Genomic DNA, 23,106 nt, shown 5'->3' with positions numbered 1-23,106 from the left:
GTATGGACGGGGTTACGTACCAGATGCTGCGGAACCTGGAGGCGACTCAGTTGGAGCCGCTTCTGCGACTGTTTTTTCGGGTCTGGCATACTGTTGTCCCCCCCACACCCCGGCTCGTTGGGCTCGTCTCGCCAATTCTGAAGGTTGGCAAGCCCCGGCGGAGCCAGAGTCCTACCGGACCGCGTTCCTGACGTCGGCTGCTGTGAATGTCACGGAGAGCGCAGCACTCTCCCATCTCGAATGGGTTGCGGACCGCAGCGGCGCCTTTTGGAAGCAGCAAAGCGGCTTCAGGCAGCACCGCGGCACGACTGATTCCTTGGACGATGTCATGTTCATGCTGAAACAGACCCATCACGACCAACGAGGTAGCATTCCTGCTCCTGCTGGACATGCAGTCGACATTTGACACGGTTTCCTACGGGGCCATACTGGAGGCGCTGGACGGCATGGGAGTTGTGGGGCACCTAGTTGGCTACACCCGGGCGTTCCTCCGTGACCAGACCCTGCGAGTGAAGGTCAGCTGGGCGACGAGCAGCCGTCGAGACACCGGCTCCCGGGGTGCCCCAGGAAAGCGTGCTAAGCAAGTTTCTTTGCAACTTGGTGCTGGATCCTCCACCCGATTGCATCCCCCAGGCTTGAAACACTCACTGAAGGTGGCGGTGCACGCTGACGACGTGGCATTCTGTACCCACGGCCCCACGAAAGACTGCCACATAGTCAAGCCGTCGCAGTGTTCCTAGAAAGCCGTGGCCTGCAGCTTTGGGAGGCCAAAATGCAGGCCTTTATGCTGCACCCGGCCGTATGCAGGGTTCGACGAGCAACACCGCCCATCACACTCAACGGGCGGCCTCTTCCCTGGCGGCGGACCGTGAAGTGCCTTGGCCTTCTCATTGACTGCCGGCTCACATGGCTGGCAGCTCTCATGGCCCTCCGGGCACGCAGCACATGGGTGCTCCAAGGGGTGCGGCAGCTTCTGCCACGAGGCAATGGCTGCTCACACCAAATGGTGCACCGCGTGTTCCAGGGCATGGCCTCCACATCTGTGCTGTACGCGCTTTCACTCGCCTGCCTGAGACCTCAATGCTGAAGGAGCTAGAAATTGACACAAACCGCGCGATCCCCCTCTGCTTGGCCCTCCCCTGCACGTCCCCGCGGGCGGCCACTTACACCGAGGCGGCACCTGGCTCATCCAGAAGCGGGGCTTGCAGACGAGGCTGCGGCACATTCAGCGTCTGCTGACCGTACGCGATGGGGTGCCACTCCTCAAGAGGTTCCGTAGCCGGCCAAACTCGCAATTTCGAGCGCTGCCCACTATCTTACAGGAGGGCATTGGGGTTCCGAACCGACCCCGTCGGTAGCCACCACCACCAGACACGAGGGAGGCACTGGGGATCCCCACGACCCTCCGCGGGGTCCACAACAAGCGGACCAGAACACCACACGCCACCCGCCACGAGGCAGCCACCCTGCTGCAGCACGAGCTCAGCAGCTACCTGCAGCTCTTCACGAGCGGCTCCGTCAAGCACAGTACGTGTGAGCGGGCGGCTCCGTGCTTGGTGCCTTAGCTGGTAGCCAGCCGGAGTTGCCGTCTGCCCATCCCGATTTCCTCCACACAGGCGGAACTGGCAGCTCTGCATGTGCTCGCCGACGTCCTCCTCGAGAGGGGGTCCTATAACAACCCCATGGGCTGTCATATTCACGGACTGCAGAAGTGCCCAGCTGCGGCTGCACGCGGCCGATCAACCCACCAACACTAGCGGCTATCCGGGCGCTCCCTTGCAACGAAGCTGCGCACTGTGGCCTCCCGAGGCTTTTACCTGCGGCTACACTGGGCTGACGGGAGACAGTGCTATCTGGGGCAACGAATACGGTGACTCCCGCGCCACGGAGGTCCACCAGGAGGGCACCCCAGTCTTCCAAGACGTCATCGCGTTCGACGACGCCTGCACTGCCCTTGCCCGCATGGTGCAGGCGATGCACCCTGACCATCGGGACGTGAGTGGCCTGGTGCCCACACCGTTGCCCGCACACATCAGCAGGGACGCCAGCGGACTGCTTCTCCGCATGCGGCTCAACTGCTGCAATGTGGCGGAACGTCTGCACCTACACGGGCTCAAGGACTCTCCTACACGTGCGGACTGTTCCGAACTGGAGACCCTCAAGCACCTACTCTGCTCTGCCACCCCCCCTCCTGGGGCCGAGAGCAGAGCTCCACCGAGCGCTCTAGCACCGAGGCCTTCCCAGCGCCGGCATGGCAGATCTGTTCTCGAAGGTGCCTGCGGCAACGCAACGGGAAGTCTTCGCTTATCTGCTCCATTTCCTGGAGACGACCGGCCTTGCGCAGCGGCTGTAGCCCAGAGTGCATTGCCTGAATGATGTGCCCGGACCTAAAGCTTTCTATGACTGACAGCTCTCTTTATACCTTTTTCTCTCTCTTTCTACTTTATCCTATCACTCCTCCTCTAGTTCCCTTCCCCTCCACTGGGTTGTTTGAGGCGAGCTCCCTGCCGAGCTCAAAATATTCTCAGTGAATTTCCTTTCCTTTCCCGTCACAATCCACAAACACCGCCACCAATGTATGCCCTCGGAAGGTAAGACACCGTCTTAGGTGAACAGCACCTTGGAGTGTTTTGCTGTACAAGTGCGTCGTTCGGCGGAATGTTTAGTGTGCACGAGTGGGCTGCCTGCCAACGTACCTCCGCGGTGCCTTTCATTTTTTGTTTCGACCTGACAAAAAGGGTGATTTTTTAATGTCAGTCGCCTCTACTTCGTCATGTGGGTTGAAGCACGTGAACCCTCGACGATTGCAGGAGATTCCTTTTATTTGTAGTGATTGCAAGCCATGTTCCTCGGCGAGCGAGTTTGGATTCGTAAACGAAAGGCCTAAGAATGGTCTCGACAGCACATGTGCTCCCGCGGTTTTGGTCGAAGTGTGGTATCCGGTGGTGGGCCCATACTGCTGAAGGTATATGCCTTCCCCCCATCACGTACGGCGAGCTACCGTTTGACTACGCTGAAGGTATTCGGTGATAAAGCCCCGATTGCAGGCACCTTGAGCGCCGCTTGCGCGGTAGGCACGCCCTCCAAGCTCACCGAGTTTTTAAATGCAGCAATAGGGCGGTATTTAGCGCCGTGTGCCCCTGTGCACAACCCGAAACTGCGCACCGGCAGGACTGTGAAGTGCAGGCACCCCTTTTCGGTGAGGGTTGTGGGTTCGTCTGGCATGAAGTGCATCACCAACGGACACAGTGAATTCCTGAACCTCGGAACTGTTATTACACTCATTGCAAAGATAAAACAATAAAAAAGCCGTCTTTTTAAGAACGGTTATCGTAACTTTAACACTTTCTTAAAATTGTGGCTTAAAATTTCTTAAGGTCCACATATTTCCTGTGATTCATTCTATATTTTCTTGTTTATTTCACAATATCTATAAGTCATTCCCCGTAACAAGACCTAAAATAGGGCAACTCTTTTTATTCCTTCTAAACGAAAGTTTTTAGGAAAACTGAAGACATTGCTTACGGAAAGTCTCTGAAGTAGAATTACGCCAACGAAATACATGACTTCAAACTTTCAAGAGCACGAATAACATAAGCACAATTTTTAAGTTGGAGTGGTTAGAATTCGTAAACGTATTGTTAAAATTGTTTATTGTGGATTGGCTAGTGCTCCATAAAAAACTAAAAATGTAGCTACTACACATTTCTTTAGAGCTTTATGTAGCAATCGGCCGTGGTTGCCATGTCATGGGAATGATATAACAACAGTATCTTATATTCTCAGCAAACAACACTTGAAGTTTACCCAGAGCGCATTCAAAAAAACTGTTTCTGCAGTCAGAGTTAAATTGTCTCCAAAAATTTGCTGTCAGTCAAAGAAGATTCAGGCACAGAATGCCTGCAAAAAAACTTTTGCATAGGTTTATTATTTAGCACCGACAATTTAGCACCGACTTAATACTACGCAACAAAAGCACACACCAACGAAAAGGCCATAGCTATATAAGATCACGAAAGCAGAGCAGAGCACCAGGGGAGGAAAACAAAAAACAGTAGGCATTTGTGAGTCTGTACCACATGAACTAAGAGTGCGCGGTGCTAATAGCGCAGACCAAAGCACATGTTCCACAGAACATCAACACTCTGAAGGGTATATGATCCGGCCGCCCACACAAAACATATTGTTGTGTTCCTCTAGAACTTTTCAAGTATAACGGGAATAAGGAAGACGATGCGCACAATTTGTTATTGTCTACCGCATTGTTTTACAGTTAGTAGACCTTGAGTTGCCCCTTAACCCATTAGGATAAAAAAACTACACTGCCAATTTTGTTTATTTTTGCACAAGATGTTTCCTAGGCACAAAAAGAAGATTCCTAAAGTTTCAAGAATATTACTGTATTCATTTATGATTAGCAGTGGTGTAATTTTAAAAGTACTCTCGTTCCTTCACATTGCAAAACGGCCATTTTTGATGTGTTTACTTATACACATTAAACTGATTGAAGCAACCGTGGTTCAAACAAAAGGTAACATTGCTCTTCACGCATGCCCACATGGACCTCTTGTGACAGTACTGGCAACGTAGTTGCTTCTCCTATTTGATTGGAAGTGTCCTCCTTTTTCAAGAACAATGTCACTCACAATAGAGGCTGGCCGCTGGTGGTTCTGGTTTTTTGTGCCAGGCCGTAGGTAGTGCCGTGTGACATTTTGTGGGAACATAAGGAGGTCGACGGGCTCCTCTGCATTTACCTGATGAATTGTACATGCATTTATTATGGCCCCATTCAGAATCTGCGTAAATGAAGACCGACCGCACTTTTTTCCGTGAATGCGAACTCGGTAGTTGTTGGCGGCTTGGTCTAAGAAGTCTACATCCCCCATACCTCAGTTATAGCTGCTGAAGAGTTTTGGTTGTTGCACATTCACTTTCTCCTGAGCTGAAGAGGACCACAAAGCAAGCTGGTTCAATAGTGCCGTTGTTGGCAGCCATTGTTACCATGCTAGTGTCCTTCTACTTCATGAGAAGAAAATCACCGTCAGGATTAAAATTAAAAAATGTCCTTTTTTGTTCGTTTTTTTTATTGCTTGAAAGAGGGCACTTCATTTTCCTCTTCTCAGGAACTTTGCCTGTAGCCCTAAATGTCTTTACCCGCAGGGTAACAAGGAGACTGTGACTGGTAAAAACATTCTTAAAAATTGCAATATGGTCGCTGCGGTCAAAGGTTGCCTTTCGCAGAGAAAGAACGACGCCACTCCCTAGAGGCTTGTTATCGGAGTTTGCAGATTTTCCGCGGTAGGTATCAAAACCATAACAATACCCACCATCACTGCACAGCATCCAGTTCTCGTACCAAGGACGAATGGGCTTGCCACGCATAAGTTGTTTGCACGGATGGTGGCCGATGTGCTTCGCCAAAGAGTCATCTACGGAAAGGTATCGGTGAAAGGTACCATGCTGCTGGAACCGCTCGTTCAGAAGGTTCATTAGTGGACGTACTTCGTGCATTCGATAAGCTGAACTTTCGATCAAGTCCTTATCAGATAGGTGGAAGAATCTTTTCATCTCTTGAAGCCTGTTGTGGCTCATGCCCTCAGCTACGTGACGCCCACCAACATCTTCATCAACACACCGGTGTGCTTCTGACAAGAACCACAGATCAATACTCAGGAAGAAGCCATGTTCGTTTTCTATTTCGCATTGTTGCCAGTATGTACGATTATGTAAGAATGTTACCATCAATAATGTTGCTGAAAATTTGGCTGGTTGAAAAACTGATATACCGTGTTCTCAACTTAGCCCTCTGCACTAATACTCGGTTAATTGACTTTCCCCAAGTGTACTTCGGTTCTTTTCGGCTCCAGTTCACGGCTGAGACATTTGTCCGCTTCACCGCAGGACCCCGCTTGTCGTCTTTGTCTTTAGCACCACAGTGAACTTCCAGAGTGCCTGCGAAAAAATCGCGACTTTGTTCTTTTACACCTATAACAGTTCAATTTACAATTTCACAAGAGTAAAACGGAATGACAGCACGAGTAAAAGCCCAAATGAGCGGTGGCAGAAAAGCATAAACAGAAGTAACAAATGTTCTGGAAAGTACATTGCGCGAATGCATACTGTGTAGCGGTTGTCAAAAAACATTCATTAAGATCAACTCACGATGACACACAATTTCAAATTGCAACCCGTATCCACATACACCGGTTCAACACCCTCTTTGTAATTATAAAGCCCTAATATTTCCACTCTAGAATTACATATATATGTTGCAGAGTGGCTGCGGCACAAAAAGAAAAATCGATGCTCTGTTAGCGCCGCGGTCACCAATACCGATCATTGATAACACCCAAAGTAACCAAAATATTGCAGGCCCAGTACAAAAGAAAACATTTCTCACCAGGCCAGTCACTTACGGGGTCAGAACCCGTGCAGGAGGTTAAAAAAAATTGCTGGAGTGGAAGTCACCTATACCAACCAATGGGCTCGGCTGAAGCCGCCGGCGGCCATCTTGCTCGGGGAAAGAATCCAGATGCCGATTGCTTTGCAGCAGTATTGCCGACTTTCCCAGCGCTTTTAAATTACGTAACGGATTCTAATGCTCTAATTCAACACTGCGAGCCATGTCCGACGTCTCCGTATTGATTTTCACCAAAGAAATTTCGTTAAAAGTCAGATCTCCGAGTACAAGGACATTGTTTTTGTTTCACCACATGGCTCCGATATGCAGCTGCCACAAAGTAAAAAATACATAAGAACTCGTTTATCTTCTTTATTGTTAACTGTTCAAATGCAGAAATTGATTGTGAAAGTTCTAAGAACAACAAAAAAACAAAAACCAATAGAGCTACAACTCTAATGTGAAAAACAGCAGTCATGACCAGAAAATGCAGCATTTTCCGAAAAACAACAGGAAACACCCATAATTATTGTGATAATAGACATAATGAAGTGACAAAAAACCGATACAGAAAACTTTCATTAGTGTAAGATAGCAACCAATGCTATTACGTTCATTGCAATGCTGCCCAACCTAACACAAAAAAAAACTGCAAAAAAGAACCAACACTCTTTCTGGTAAATCACATCATGAGGTTACATTGCCAGTGACATGAACTACCGAAAAAAGATTAACCAATTTGTCTTTTTGGAAACAAAGTGTTTATTTTTTGAAAGAAGACTGGTTTATGATACCAGACGTCAATTAAACTACTAAAACATACTATCAAATGGCAAACAAAAGACACCGACAAAGGACAGTGACTCAACATCTTTCGGAAGCATAGCAGCAAAGAAATTAAACATTGAAGGCGCATACTACGCGACAAATGCAACGAGCATGACCGCAGCTTGGAATAAACTTGCTCGCGTGCATGTTACGTGCGCATTGCGACTCCCGGGGCCGGGTTCACACTGTTTGTACAACCATAAGCCACACACGAACCAACCATCCTTGTTTTGATCTCGTTACATGGCGCGCACACGAATCAATAACACTTTTTCGTGCACGCAAGGAACGCACGCTGCAACGACTACGCGTCTTCACCCCTAGCAAGATGGCGTCGCGGCGGCTTCACTTTACGGGCGCCCCTTCCACTCCAGCAATTTTTTTAACCTCCTTGTGCAGTCCTCCCCTCCTTCTTCCTCGTCTATTTCTGGAGGCGAGTTCGGAGGAATGAGGACAATATCCAGGTTATCTTCAGCATTATGTGTAATATCTGCAGCAGCATCGAGAGCTTGGCTGATAAAACAAAACGGTTTTATTTTAAATAAATCCCCCTGTTTTTTAGAATACAGAAAGTGTAATGATATCTATAAACTAAATAATGAAGTAGGCATGTGCCAAAACAGTGACCTGTAAATTTCCTGCAACAATTGACAGAGAATATGAAGTGTAGTTTCGCAGACTATCAATATACTTATCGCATTGCAAATACGATTGTAATGTAGCCCTATAAAATTGAAAATTTCCTTTCTGTTTACTTTGTGTCTCCTGCATGTTGACTATGTGGGGTTTCTTTTGACTTTTCCTTTGTGTTACCTATAGGAGATAACCGGGATGTGGACTTTTTATAGACTGATGGAAAAACAGTTATGATGTTGTACTTTTAAATGTACTATGGTAAAAAGGAAGTTTAAATTGCTATACGACAGATTTTATTTCGGACGAGGAGTATAAAGCTTTAAAATGACTTGTTTTTTTTTTTCTTTCTGAGTTCCACAATATTTTTGCTCATGTGTGTACTGAAGGCAAAATAAGTCAAGAGACTGGCCTACTTCCCCTGTATTGCCTATCGGACATTGGGTGGAAGATAGAACTTAGATTTTCTGTCTTAATTCTTTTTATGTGGCCCTAATGCTGTTGCTCTTGTATGTAATGAAGGCAAAATGAAGTCAAAAGACTGACTTATGTCATTTGTGTTGCCTCTGGTACATTGGGGGGAAGATATAACTATTTGTGAAGATATAACTATTTGTTGCCTTACATTCTTTTTCTGAAGTGCCGTAATATTAACAATCCTGGTGTGCTTCCTCGACTAAACATGAAGTCGAGCATGTAAACCTTAATAATACTCGAAAGATTACCGTAATTACCCGATTCTAACGCGCACCTTTTTTCCGGAAAAATAGGTCCAAAACTCGCATGCGCACTAGAATCGGATGCGAAACCGAAACTGCTGAAACAGCAAAAATTTCATCCAACCAATCGCCATCGCCATCTCAAGATGGCGCCAAAGCCTTTAGCAACAATGTTGTGAACGCCGGAATTATAGGCACCTAGGCTTTTCTATCGGCGTTCACGGAAATCGTCAAATCCTTCCACTTGCGCGCTTGATAACAGCAATGGCAGCAGCGGCTCTCACGCGTTTAAAACGAGTGGTCGGCTGAAGCGTGCGCCTCTGGAGAATATGGCGTGATGGGCGTGCGAGGCGTGGACCACGATCTCATCGACCATGGTTGAACGTTCGTTCAGAAGTCTAGCATCGCGAATGCGCTTGACGGCACCGAGGACGAGATGTTGTGCTTAGCGGAGAGCGACGAAGAGTGAGATGAGTGAGATTATTTCGGGAAATAAATCACCCGTTTCTCTTGCATTCGTTTTTCTTGCTCACATAGTTCCGTGCGCGTTACAATCAGAGGTGCAAGTTTTTCCGGTTTTCTTGCCAGGAAAATTGGGTGCGAGTTAGAATCGTGGGCGCGTTAGAATCCGGTAAGTACGGTAAGTTTTTTATCTTGGCTAGAGAAGGTAAGAAACAATAATGCCGATGGTTTTTTGGAAATTCTGCCGCACTAGTACTGTGTAGGTTATTTCGTGCTAGTGCGGTCTGATAAATTCGTAGAAATAATATTACGAACTGGTACGTTTGTATGAAACAGTGGCGTAAGAAGGATACATATTGAACGAGGCTATTCGACGTGCCTCCTGCCTCCCCTTACAAAAAAATGGGAGGGAGAAGAAGAGAAAGACCAGAAAAACTAAAAAAATCAAATAGCCGAAAAGAAAACAGAGCAATGAAAACGAAAACAACCTAAATAGCGGCTTCCGATTGTCCTAGCCTGCGTTTTTCTTCAGGATCGTTGTAAAATTGCTTATCCTTGCAACTAAACGCTGAAGCCGTGTACGGCTTATTGGGGTAGAGCTTCCGGTAGAAAGATATTGCGACAGAAAAAAAACAAGGGACACAGCCAGAGGGGAGCAACAACAGCGTCAATATATAGCCTAATGCAAGAAAACGTCAATTAAAACGCACAGTTTCAAAAAAACAGAACAGCGCACCGGCCTGGTTTCAAACCTCCGCCCTCTGGGTTAGGAAGTGAACACTTAACCTGAAAGCCACATAAAGGGGGGGCGAGTGGATGCTAAACGTAGGTCTAAATATTTCAGCTTGCCAAGCCTTGCTAAGCCTCCATTTCAGTGATGCGCGAATAATTTGACGCATGGTGCTTTTGTGTGCGTGTGCGTGCGTGCATGTGCGTGTGCGTATGTGTGTGTGTGTGCGTGCGTGCGTGCGTGTGTGCGTCCCTGTGTGCATGCGTGCGTGCGTGCGGGAAAATCATTTTTGTTATCCGCCCGTTCTGTTTATGAAAAGTAAAGAAGTGAATGCTTGGACGCTGAACAAAACACAAAACTATTCTAGGCACTATAACAAAACAGTCAAGCATGATGTAGATGACGATGATAATAACGCCGTTTGTTAATCGATTTTTATTTCCTTTGAGTAGCAACAACTTACAACAAAAGACGTCGTTCGCATCAAGAAAATAAACCGCCATTATATATATGTTTGCTGTTATCAACTTTAACAAAATACAATAATGGCGTCTGCCTAGTTTGCTTGAGGGGTTATCATGGAATAACTGCTATATAGCCACCTGCAGTAATAAGTCTAGTCTAGGCTAGCATTATGCAGTCACTCTGCTGGGCAAAAAAACGTGGCTGATTCGTTGTGCGTGGTTTTGGTGCTTTGATTTAGATTTGCTGGTGTTACATGAATTACTACCTGCTCCTCCGGCCGTAATATTACCTGTTAGTGCTCTTGTGGCACCTGAAACGTCGTGAGTGCTGGCAAAGCGTCTGTGTCGTCGCCGTACTGCGCTGCTGTTGCAAACGCACATCGACGTCGCCATTTGACAAAACACCTGACCAGTTGTGCGTAACTACGTGAATGAAGAGTCTCTACTGCAAGTTCCAGGCTGTCGGCGCGACGTGTCAAAAATGCTCTGTGTTCTGCCGTACGTGATTGTTTATTGCGGTGCATGTTATCATTTTCGTCCGCGTGGCTTCAGCGCCGTTTTTTTAAACGTTTTAGCATTTTTCTAGGTGTTCTGGTCACCGCGCTTCTTTTATCGTGAAAACCGGCTGCGTCGGTGCGGTCACATGAATGAGTTTTCAGGAGCGGTAGCCATTATGCTGTGTGAGTGATCGACCTCCTTGCCATTGCCGGCAACGAAAATGTTGTCATTCTGACGGCCCAGCGGCCGCCGCTTGGCTTGGGTATGTTCAACCGCTAAAGCTTGTTGCATAAAAAAAACTGCGGTAATGGTTATAAAACAAGGCGGCCACTCCCCGATTTTTTTTTTTTTTGAGGAGGCAGTTGACCCACAGTACATTTTTAAAGGACATAGGCAGCTTAGCATTGTTCTAAGAGGTACTTTTCGTTTAAGGGCAAAAAATGCAAGAAGACTGCATTACATTTGTAGTTATATTAGGTGAGAGATGCATATACGTTGAATTTTCAACATTTAAGCAGTGCTACCAACTTTATGAGTTACCAACTTACCACATGCACAATTTCTTTAGGCAGTGAACATTTGACCTGATGCTTGATTAAACGTCGCAGCTTTAAAACACGCTGTTTCAGCCTGCCTTGCTGGTTCAGTCACAGGGCTGCTTTCACTTTTGAATGCAACAAATTTTTCCACATTCCTAAGCTCATCCAGCATCGTCATGATTAGACAGAAAAGCTTGTGTGGTGTGACGTATTTGTAGCTGGCTTGCATAAGCTGTGTTGACCGAAACGTGCAGAGCATGGGTTCAACATGTTGATTTTTACAAATATGCATGTGATGGGGGTACAGTCACGGTGCGAAAAAGATTAAACACGGTGTGGGCTTACCATCGTGCTGCTTCGCCATCCCGTTTTTTCGCTTCGTGAGCATTTCAACTTGTCTACCCTCGGTGGTATGGCACGCCGAGACGTTAACGATGTGCCTCTGAGAGAATTTTAATGAAGCCATGAAGACAAAATACAAGTTTTTGTTATTCGAAAGATTTCTTGAGTTATAGTGCCCCCGAAACTTGTCGGAACGCAAACGATGCTTTATTCACGGAGAAAAAATATTTCATTGAAAAAAAATTTTTAATTATCCCGCTAAATAGTGCGCTTTCGTGGTCTGCGATGACATCACAGGAACCTACCGGTCTGCAGCCGATTGGGAAGCCTCGTTTACCATTAGTGAACCTAGATGGTGCCACCATACCGTGACAAGCCACATGTTGCTTTTGCTTTGTTTTAGAGCATATTTAAACCTGGCTTGTTTTTGTTCAAGAAGAAAATATTCGTTTCATGAAACCTAGTACCCACTCTACAAATATGGTCAGGTAAGACACCGTTGCTTGGGTCAATCGGCCAGTGTTGTCTGAGACAACCCCAAAGCCCTGCAGTCCTGTACAACTAAACCAAGCATAGTGCTCGCCGTACCAACAGCAGTACGCATCGGTACTTCTATGTTTTACGTGTGCTTTCCTAAATTATACTTTTTGTCCCACCATTCTCACTGCTGTAAAAAGAATGTGCCCTAAATTTAATTGCAAATAGCTTGTTCAGCAAGCTTATAGGCTCTGCCTAATAGGTGTTTGCTTTTGCCACCCTCTTCCAACTGCAGAGCGGGCTGGTATGACATAGGTTCTGTTGCGGGAAATGAGCTACTGGGTCGCGTGGCCATTCCATTTGTTCCTAATTTGTAGCCTATTTGAGTGGAGTTTACATTAAAAATGGTGTCAGTATAATTCTAGCAAAGCAATCCTTTGAAAGAACCAAACTTGTGTTTTCTCTTCATGGCTCCTTTAAAAGCTCTAACCACGTTTCGCACCCTCTGGACCAGATAATATGCTTGCACAGTTGAAATCTGGGGCCACCAATTTCTACCACCTAGAGATATTTATTAGGCTGTGAAGGGGGAAGGAAATACCCCCTCTGCTGGTTCTTGAGTAGGGTGTGTTCGGTGGCGAGTGGGGCTAGCCACAGTCGCCAGTTAATCAGACGAGGGCGCTTTGTGAGGTTACGAAGAAAACATGCATTTTAGAACAAAGCACGATGCAGACAATAATACGTAGACGAGAGACTACCAGAGAGCTAACAACAACCCAAAAGGAATAACCAGTCTACTAAGGCGACATCAAGAAACCAAAACGCTAACTAATGTACAGAAAAGCCTATAAATCTAAACACCAGAAAAGAGCAACAGAAAAGTTCATAAACAGTTCACCGTGACGTGGCGTAGTACTCGGGGCGTCGGGGTGTCGCGTTGCGTTGCGCTGAGGGCCGCGTCGGGAAGTCTCACGCGCTGGGCCGTTGACGGTGCAGCTCCGTCGCTGCTCTTCCAGGAACGGTACTTGCGGGAGCAGTTGTGGCCGGAACCTGGTCACCACCAAGCGCCATGTCACCGAAGGCCGCGGGCAGTCGGCACCCGGTAGCCGCAGGTAGACGATCTCCAGGCCGTGGTCGTTCAGGACGGGGCACGACGCAGCGCGTGTGCCTGCCAAGGGACAAGGCACTGGGGAATAGGACGCTGGTCAGGGGAGGCCTTGGCGTCAGGTAGATACCTCGGAGCTTGGGTCCCCGAGACCCGATGAGCCCTCGATCTGCGCCTGGACGCCACTTTCCTCGAACCGTCCTCTCTGAACTCCACCACTGGAATGGCCGTCCTTCCTCGTCCCCGTCTGGCCTCGTCACCGCTCCGTTGTGGCCGGCCCTCATAGGTCACTCGCGTTCACCGTCATCGGCTCGTGTAGCCTGCCACTTCTTCTTTTTCGGCCCTTTCAAAACGAAGACAATCCCTTCACGGGCATGTGTCCGCGACGTCGTCGTCGTCATCCCCGCCGACTGAGCGCTTCACCTTACATAGGCTTAGTTGAACATTACTTCAGTGTAAAGGTGCTTCGGTTTCTTTAAAGTATGGCTCAAAGCCTTGTAAGGATTGTCATGCATGTACGTATTTTTTAGCCTGAAACAACTGAAGGTGCCTTTCTTGCACTTACCAAAAATAAATTGTGTCATGTACTGTCAGAGCGAGTATTTCACGGCCTTATACCGCATTTTTGAGGTTTGTTTACTATTTGAACATCCATTTTTTACAGGGCCAGGTTTTACATGGAAGATGTACGTTGTGACCTACCAAAAGAATTGGCTGCCTCCTGTGTCGATCTATCCTGCACAACCTGTAAGTAAAGTTCATCACGACTGTGAAATGTATAAAAATCTCTATTTTGAAGGCTGAGAGAACATGAAAACATTTAAAACCATTGTGGCATCCTTGTGGAACCGTAGTGACATTAAAACATAAGAACATTGCAGAAATAGGAGAAAAAATAAGAAACTGATAAGGTTGGTAAACTTCCTGATGCCTTTATTATTATTTTTTGTCACATCAGGGCTCCGTCGTTGCTTCATGAATTAATTAATAACGACTTTGTCAGCCTATAATTATTCATCATTGTTACCTAAGCGTATGAATGTTCTATGTGCAAACATATGCAAAAAACACCCGCATTTCCCCGAAGGGGAGCATGGGGAAGTGCTTATGCATGGCGATGCTATGAGGGGGAGTTATTTTGAACTGTGTTGGCATTCGCCCGTTAGTTGCATTTAACACCCCCGCGTGATCAAGTGGGGATTCACACACCCCGTTAGTCGTTCTCTGGAAACCTTGGTGAATTAAAGTGTATGTTCGAGGAGATCACACACACACGCAAGTAAAGTGAAACGACAGTATTGTTTATTCAGCGCTTGTTGGTGTTGTCGTTGTAGTTGACGGTCATTATGACCGCCTTGTGGTCACTGAAATGTACGGTCAAGAGTTGTTGCAAGACCGCGCGTATCAGACAGTTCCTCGCAAAGGCCAGGTCGATGTAGCTGCCGTTCATGGTGGTGGGAGCCTCTAGCGGTAGGCACGTCATAGAGTGGTTGGCGAGCATGTATTCCATCAACCACTCACCGCCCTTTCGCACGTCCACGTTAAAGTCCCCAACAACCACGACTGGGTCCGAGGGATTTACGCGCCTGGCCACACTCTCCATGCGAAAGGTGGGTGATGCGAAAGAATTCTTCTTGGCCAATCGCCATAAGTGGGTATGTGCTAAAGAAATTAAGAAACTCTTCTTGGCCAATCGCCCTAAGTGGGTATGTGGTGCGGACGGACGGACGGCGGTGGACGCGTGATTCAGGGTCGCTTAAGAAGAGCATTCGCACTTAAAAAGCTTGTGTGTTTTTAGCATTCAAGTCCACCTTACAGAGTGGTCAGCTCACGTTACTCACCGCGGTAGCATGCCTCGTTGCCTACAAGCGTAAACCCTGAAATTAAATTTGCTGTATTCGACCGTTTTTAACTTTTCACTGTCACTGACGTATTGGTTTGTTTTCGCGTTTCCCCTCCACAGTGTCACTGGTATACCGGTGCATTTTTTGTTCTGCTTTGAAAAATTCGTGGCATGATGCAAAGTTGGCGCACCTGCACTGTTTGTGCCATCTGTGGAATCTTTCTAGTAGCTTGTATTTTCACAAAGTAGAGAGCAACCGCGGCCAGCTTTTGTTGTTTGGGGGCATTGTCACTCCGTGCGCTGTACATCTGTCGGGATAAGTGACCACGTGGCACGCGTGCAATTATAGGTGCAACAGTTGTTCCATCCACCACGGTTTTCTAGGGTTGTTTGTAATTTCTGTTCATATGTCTTCTACGGCGCGCCAGGTTAGCCTAGCGCACACCTCGTGTCAGCAACAACCTCTTGTTTCAGCAGCACATGAGGTTGTTGTATTAGGTTTGTATCCCCTATTGACCTCCATCCGTAACATGATTTCTAAAGGCACCTTTTCTGTACGTTGAGGGGCTGCTGAAAGTGCTCCCTCTACATGTGCTGTTACTTTCGAATGGCTGACCCTGCGGGGCCTTCGACTGCGGATACGAGCGATGGTTCTTCGATTCCAAATCGAATACGAGCTGAGCTCGAATTTGCACTCCGACAGTTTCTCATCCTAGGAAGGGGTGTGAGTTTCACAGCATCAGATTCTGATGTTGAAACATTGAGTCATCCTCCGGGAAGTGTGCACGGCAAACTGAAGATATCTGAAAAGGCGAATCTTACCCAAGCTCTTTTCTTTCGACGGGTTAAGTTCCAGATACTAACGTAGTCAAATAAATCACTATGTTTCATCCCTGATATTCCGAAAACCATTCATACCCTAGGGGTGCGTCAGCGCCAGAAATCCCCAACAGTGAAAGGGTTAATACTGCTGACATAAGTATTGAAAAGCCCCCACCCCCCGTCACAGATCTCGGGTATACATGTGCACCTTTTTAAAGGAGTGCATTACCTATCAATATTACCTATTGGCCCACCAATTACAAAAATCGAAGCGAAAGCCGTCAGCCGCCAACACAGAATTAATTATAGCACGTTTATTGCAACCAGTTTCAAATTTGGTCGCCGCGCGGGAAAATGGCCGTTCGAAGGCCAGCCTGCAAACGTACCAGTCTGACGTCACGGTCTCACCCTTGACGTCAGGGACGTTACGGGTGAGACCGTGTCCCGGCCATTCCCGGATGAGTCGCTGCCATCCGACAGACAGAGCAACTTTATTTGGCCAGGCGATTAGGCCGGCGATGTCTTCACCGTCATCCGTTTTTAATATCACTGTGGTTCGAACCGGCGCAGACCGTGATAGCAACAGCTTTTCGCCACTCTTATAATCAATCTGTTCGCGAAAAAGAAGCTCCGCATGCGAGAAAGGAGATGTTAGTGTGGTGAAAAATTGGGCTAGGGGTTGTTATCAGCACTGAGTTTAAAAGCGGCGCTCAGAAGTTTGCCGCGATGATAAGCCTACGCTGACCGGCGGCGGAGGTTCGGCGCTCCCACCCAGCACTGCCGGCACCGCGGTGCGGCGAGCGGCCGAAAGATGGCGCCACTTGCGAGCTAAAATCAAAACAGGCCATGGCAGATGTCACCGACCGCTGAAATGGCAATTATCGCAAAAATAAAGCTGAGTATTCGAAAATGGGGACGATAGTGTGGTTCAAAGTTGTGTAAGGGATGACGAGTCGCAGTTTTCCAGATCTGCTGCTGCTGCTGTTATCGGCTGCTGTTCAAAGGAGTCTAGAATAATTTTCTTAGGTGGTCATTCGCAGTTTTACAGATACCGGCGCTCAAATATTCACCACGATACTAAACCTGAAGTTCCCAACACCCAAGCTGACCCGAGCATCGCCGAGCCCGCTAGCTTGGGCAACAGTTCTTGCGGCCGCCACCGCGCACGAACTAATTTCACGTTTAGCGCTGCGTGTAGTCGCGTGGAAATAAATGCATGTTGTCGTCGTCGTCGATGTGCTCGGACAGGCTTCTGCGAGCAGTACTCCGCATTCCGCGAGCTTGCCATAGCACAACTTGGGCGAGCTCGGCGACGCGCACCTCCGTGTCGCCGTGGTGCGCGTCGGCATCGCGCACCGCGCGGTGCCGGCACCGCGTAGTTTTCGGCACCAGTGCAAGGAAACACCATGCGCCCGCAACGAACTGAAAAGCAAAGACGTCGAACACGCAAAGTGCGCAAACGAATACCACCGACAACAGCAGTGCAGGATATCGTTTCCGGTTCCGAAAACATTATACGACGTCGCCCTGAACCGGCCCGAAACACCGGCCGATGTTTTGTCACGCCGAAAGCGATTTCGCTAGTGCTGCCAATTTCTGGAAGCTTGCGCCCGGGACAATCAAAATCGATTTTAGATGTGATTCCGGCCTCTGATCGCTGCAAAAATTTCTGTGAGGCAGCTGTGCCAACTAATGAAGCCAGTTATATCGTTTTTAGGTGTCAAAATTTGGTGTCAGTACTCCTTTAACGCCAAAAGAATGAATTTATATTTGTATCCAGCAATAATTATAGAATTCACAAGGGGTTGTACACCTCCTTCTGGTGTATTTACCCATGTTCTGGTCGACACCCTCGGCAGAAGGAAATATAAAAAAGTGATGAGCCAACCTAGAGCTTGGTCAGTTGATGGTGATGTGCGTTTAGTCAACTCTGAACATTTTCCTTTTTGACAACAAGCACACAGAAACAAACTAGACAGTGCAAGTGCTGCCTCGTAAACGATTGGCACACTATAACTGTTGCCATAATAGGTTTCAAAGAACGCTTAGACACAAGCAACTACTCATGATGACGATTGATCAATCCCTGTCGTGGCATGTTCATGTAATATGATGTGGCCTTCTATGCCCCCCGCCCTCCGTATTGCTTTGTTCCCACTAGGCCACTTCAATAATCTGAACACTCAAAGTTCTTGCGAGACTGTATGAATCACCGTCATGAGCAGGCCATGAATCTTAACAGTACTTAGTTCTGGGTTATGTTGCCTATGTAACAGTACATCATATTTGATGTTCTTAAGCTCAATAGGTAATTTATTTGGCCTAAATTTTTTGGCTACTTTTGCAACCTATAAGTTGCACCTTCTCTTTCAGCATACTTGGTTCAGTTTAGTATGGGAACACCTCCTCATATTTATAAGCATATCCTGCAAATGTTCCAGAGACATGTTTGTATGAACCCCTTCTTATGCGATCAATGCGTTTGTCATTTCAGGTTCACGTGTGGCAGTGGCAATATGTCTTATGAGGGGTAAAGAAGAGGAAACACCTTGTTGTGGCAGGCGACAGTAGCACTTGTGGATCCAACCTGAATAAAATAGTGAGGCTTGCAAGAGTCATATGTGATTCATGTGATTTTCCCCAGCTTGCTCTTACAGAAACAACTGCACCATGTACCAGTGACTGTGGAGCTGCCTGACATTTTCCGCACGCAGCTGGCAGTTGGGCGCTGTTATTTGACAACATGCGAAGGCACTCAAAAGGGGGAACCTTGTGGGACATGTAGAGGACGGAAGCATAGAAGATTCTTGGAGGACGCAGACAGTCGGTGGGGAAATTTCAATACAGGGGCCACACAAGGGACAACTACAGTCGGTTCACTTCGAGACATACGGGGGACACACAAAGGCAGTATGATGTCTGTTGCCTTTCGAAGATAGACTGGACGCATGCAGGACGGAAACACACAGCACGCTTGGTGGAAATAGAAAGTCGGTGGCGACATGCCAACACCGAGGAAACACACAGGATGCACACCGTCTATTTCCGTCGGGACGTAGACTGTCTTTTGACTGGACGTAGAACCTTTAATAACGGTGATCCCGCCGGCCCCCAGATAACTTTCCAGTGCAGGTTTTGTAACTGAATTTATGTTAAGGTGACCAAAATTTTCATAACGTATATGAACAGTCCCCGCACATTGTTTCCTTGTTCGACTGCTTATAAATGCGTTATTTCTCTGCCATGAGAAGAAATTCTGCACGAAGGCTTTCAGAAAATGCAGACTGCGAACCGTGAAGCAGGTTACTTCCCCTTGCTTTGAAGATTGAGCTATACATCCAAAGCGCTATCGGCGGTGGTATGCGACATCCATCAACGTGATGGGGATCATTTAATATTCTTGATTTTTTCAATGAATATCGGAAATCAGAACATCTTAATTCGTGAGAGAGGAAGGCAAACATTTCTGGATGGCTTCCTCGTGTATTGGGTTCACAGCAGTAGGTAGAGTGTTTTTGATGATCGCCACTGATCGTTTTCCGATCCATACTTTGATGACTTAGGCGTATAATCTGTCCTTGATGTCTGCAATGTTATTGAGACCAATAAAAAGGCCGATCTTGCTGATATAATTATGTTGGTGATAAAATAATACATATAAACAGTGTGTGACAAAAGATTCCTCTTAAAAAAGTGTACATATTATTTTAAATACGATATCTGTAGCCAGTTGCTTTTTGTTCACTTAGTAAGCCATCCTCTGCAACATGATCAACGGGGTTAGGACCACAGAGTTAGGGCAACTTTAGTAATGTAAAAAAGTATGATTGGTGACCAAAAGTTCACACTCGACAGTAAACGTGCCCGACAGAATAGGTACACTAACGTCGGCAACTAGTAAGCCTGGATTTGGGCAGGCAAGATCAATTTCTATAAGTTTACGCTCTAGGGTGAGACATCTCTGAATATTTCAGCTTTTTTTTAAGAGTGGCCAACGATAATGTGTGTCGAAAGGAAACGCAACTACTTTTTTTTTTCATTGCGTTGTGACCATTAGTAAATCAGGAACAATCGAACAATACCTACTGATTATATATATAAGGAAGAGCATTGCCCTTAGTTGTGTTCATAGAATTGTTAACGAGCAAACGCTGACAGTTTAAAGTTATTACGTTTTATGACAAATTGGGCAAGAACTTCTTTGGAGGAATTGTAGAATAAAGTTTTACCAGAAATACAAGCATATTGTATCCTTCCGCTTCAGTAATACTTAATTCCCGGTTGTGTGCGTGCTGTGTATGATAACATTCTCGGTGCGATTGCTTCTCTAAATAAGAAGTTGTAATAATACTGATGTTTTCGAGATGTTTACAAAGTACTAATTTTGCTTCCTTAACAGATACAGAGTTTATAGTGTTGATTGGTGTTTCTTTCTATTTCACAATTTTATTTTCAATTAGGGCAGCAAGAAAAGAATATGTGTAATCTTCGCATTAACCACAATAACCAAAGTATGGCGAGATAAGTGAGATTAGAGAATAAAGAGAAAAAGCGCAACACTTTTTTTATTTTTTCTTCTAGTTTTAAATCGCAGTTTCCGTCTTTAAATTGTGTACTTTCTAAGTAACATTATAGAAAACTACATCGCCGATAATAAACTGAGCGTCTTTCTGTCGAATATTTAAGCAATCCTTTGAGATCCCTGCAACAGTTCTTCTTCAGTCGTGAAAAGGTTTTTGAGGCTATTCGCTGCGATGGCAATGTTCGTCGTACAAAACCCTCGTTTGCAAGCATTAAAACGAAATCACCATTCCGAAGCACCTGTTTATGCCCTCAGGAGAACAGACTGTTGATGGTACTTATATATTTCTAAATGAGACTTCAAGAAGCCCCAGTCACACGCCCGTTTCAGTAAACTTTACCTTAGCTGACGTTCAAAATTGTGTCCTTCAAACCTGCCAAAAAGCTTTTGTCCAACTTGTATTATTTTCACCCACATATAAGTGGCCGGTGTGAGAAGAATCTATCCGGGAACCTGAACGGTCGCTGTCAGACTTTCTTTCTTCAAACTAGCGGCAGGTGGTTCTTAGATTTACAAGGCTCAATATTCATATTTATATTTTCCTTACTCCTGTCAACAATTTACTTTATCTTGGACCATGGATGAAACTGTGGTGTAAATAAAGATTTACCTGTTGGCAGCGAACTTGAGGATTTCCAGATTACTGCCACCATATTGACGAAGACCGAAGTTACGAGAACGATGCGTCCCGTTGGCACAGACAGGGACAGTGGGTGGCACGCGAACGCGTTCTGACTACTGATACTTGATCACCAGTCTCGGCTTATGTTCGCTCATGAGCATCACGTATGACCGGATAGATTGGCCTTGTTGATGCCGTAACCTTACATTGAACCACTGATCTTTAAAAATTCGGAACATCACTTCGGCAATGGTAAAATGATCCCCCCAAAATACTTTAAAAAATTTGGGGTATCTAAGGCCTGTCTCGTCTGTAACGAACGTGGCCGCTTCGAGTATTCTTTCCGACTCTGATCATAAACCTCATAAAACTTGAAGTTTGGTCATGGTTATGTCTTATTGAGAGGCTATTGTGAGTGAAGTGCGTCCAGAGGATAGGCATGACCGCATGAATATCGATTATTTCAAACAGAAAAGCCTTTTCGCGAGTGAGCCCCAACGAGAAAGCAGATGAGATCAGAACAGATGACAACGGGATGTCCGTCTTGCGAGGCACTAGATGAGATTTCGTGTAAACAACAAATGGAACACACACATAATTTCCTTGTTTTGAGCGGTCGTAGACTGCATGGGGAAAGCGGTCAAGACGGGACCAAGTGACCTTGGTCCTCTGGAGCACCGTGTATTCCCTAAGCTACTGCTAAAGCCGCAGCTACAACTCACGCATTTATTACCTGTGAAATGAATCCTGGAAAGGCTAGTGTACCTTCACTAATGTCGAGCTCTCCAGCACGCTCTAACATAAAACCAGCGTGTAATGAATACCTGCGTGCGATAAAAAATGGGGAACTTTGACCAACTGTGTTGAATCGAGGTTTACCTGTTGTTATTATGATGTGCACGCATTGTAAGGCCGATAACAAGTTAAACCTATAGCGAATCATATACATGTGTAGCCGGTTGCTGCCACATTTTGACAGCATTCCGCAAAAGCCAAAGAAAATAGGAAGGTCGTTTAATATGGCTTTTCCGTTCGGAAGATCTAAGGGGGCCAACGAATAGGATAGCTCATAACTAGGATATACCCGCGTGGTCAGGTAATGAACAGTTGAATGTACACAAAGAATTTGAGCAGGGCCATTATATATAGCTATAAAAGTGTGTGGTACCTCTATATCAACTATTTCGGTGACGCCTACTGCAAGAGATAAAGGCTATATTTTTGCTATATCACTTTCAAATTAGGAGGAATATCAGTGTGCGAACAGTATTTGTGCGATACACTGGGGAGGCTTGGTCAGCTCGAGAATAACTCAAGAAACACCAACAGGCCCGGCCCGTGGCACTTTTATAGAACTAATTAGCATGTCCCAACTGCGACTCTTTCCATTGTCGGAGAGCAACCTACAAGCAAGCGATATAGCGCAGTCTGTGTTGCTATCGCTTTTGAGTGGTAAATAGCCTCAGGAGGAGGTTGTTATCAGATATCACACTCCAGAAGCGCGGCCTTTCCATGAAGAATTTGAGGCGTCACACAAGAGCCCCGCATGCATGTTTCCATTATTTATTTAGGGCTGGCAACTATTGCATTTTAATATCAGGCTGCAACACCTACTATCAAGATATTAAGCGGAGGTTGTTGTATCGATTCTTTTTCTAAAGTATCTCCGGATGCGATTACATTTGCAGCGAGTAAATAGTATGCATACTCAATGCCTGATTGCAAAAACGTTGTGGGACAAAAACAAGGAGCAGCTAGAGCAGCTTTCCAAAATAATATTTGGCTTGTGGTCTGTGTACTTTCACCAGGTTATGAGCAACGTCTAGTAGCAATAGAAAGCACGAAAGCCGCTTTGCAGTCCCGATAAATTTCGAGAAATATTGCAGCGCAAATAGCGTTAATATCGGGTTAATAGGTTGGTCACCCGTGGTCAGCATAATACGTTATGCGTGGTTTACGAACAAATTCAAGCATAATAGCAAAGGTCGACCCAAAGTGCGTTCACAGTAACAATAGCTCCTGTTACTTTCTTTATGCTGG

General features: G+C 46.3%; 1 protein-coding gene across 1 annotated transcript in view; it reads right to left on the bottom strand.

Annotated features, from left to right (window-relative positions):
* Positions 1 to 3,956: 3,956 nt before the first annotated feature.
* LOC144160972 (uncharacterized) overlaps positions 3,957 to 23,106 on the bottom strand; it is a 54,656-nt gene continuing 35,506 nt past the window's right edge. The window contains 5 exon segments of the mRNA XM_077692041.1: positions 3,957 to 3,962; positions 5,233 to 5,696; positions 5,699 to 5,725; positions 5,728 to 5,969; positions 7,616 to 7,779. Of these exon segments, the coding sequence (XP_077548167.1) occupies positions 3,957 to 3,962; positions 5,233 to 5,696; positions 5,699 to 5,725; positions 5,728 to 5,969; positions 7,616 to 7,779 (903 nt within the window).

Source organism: Haemaphysalis longicornis, unplaced genomic scaffold, assembly GCF_048455015.1.
Source record: "Haemaphysalis longicornis isolate Haplotype H1 unplaced genomic scaffold, Haemaphysalis longicornis Haplotype H1 scaffold_11, whole genome shotgun sequence".
Classification (NCBI taxonomy): Eukaryota; Metazoa; Arthropoda; class Arachnida; order Ixodida; family Ixodidae; genus Haemaphysalis; species Haemaphysalis longicornis.
This window is presented reverse-complemented; position numbering and strand designations above follow the sequence as displayed.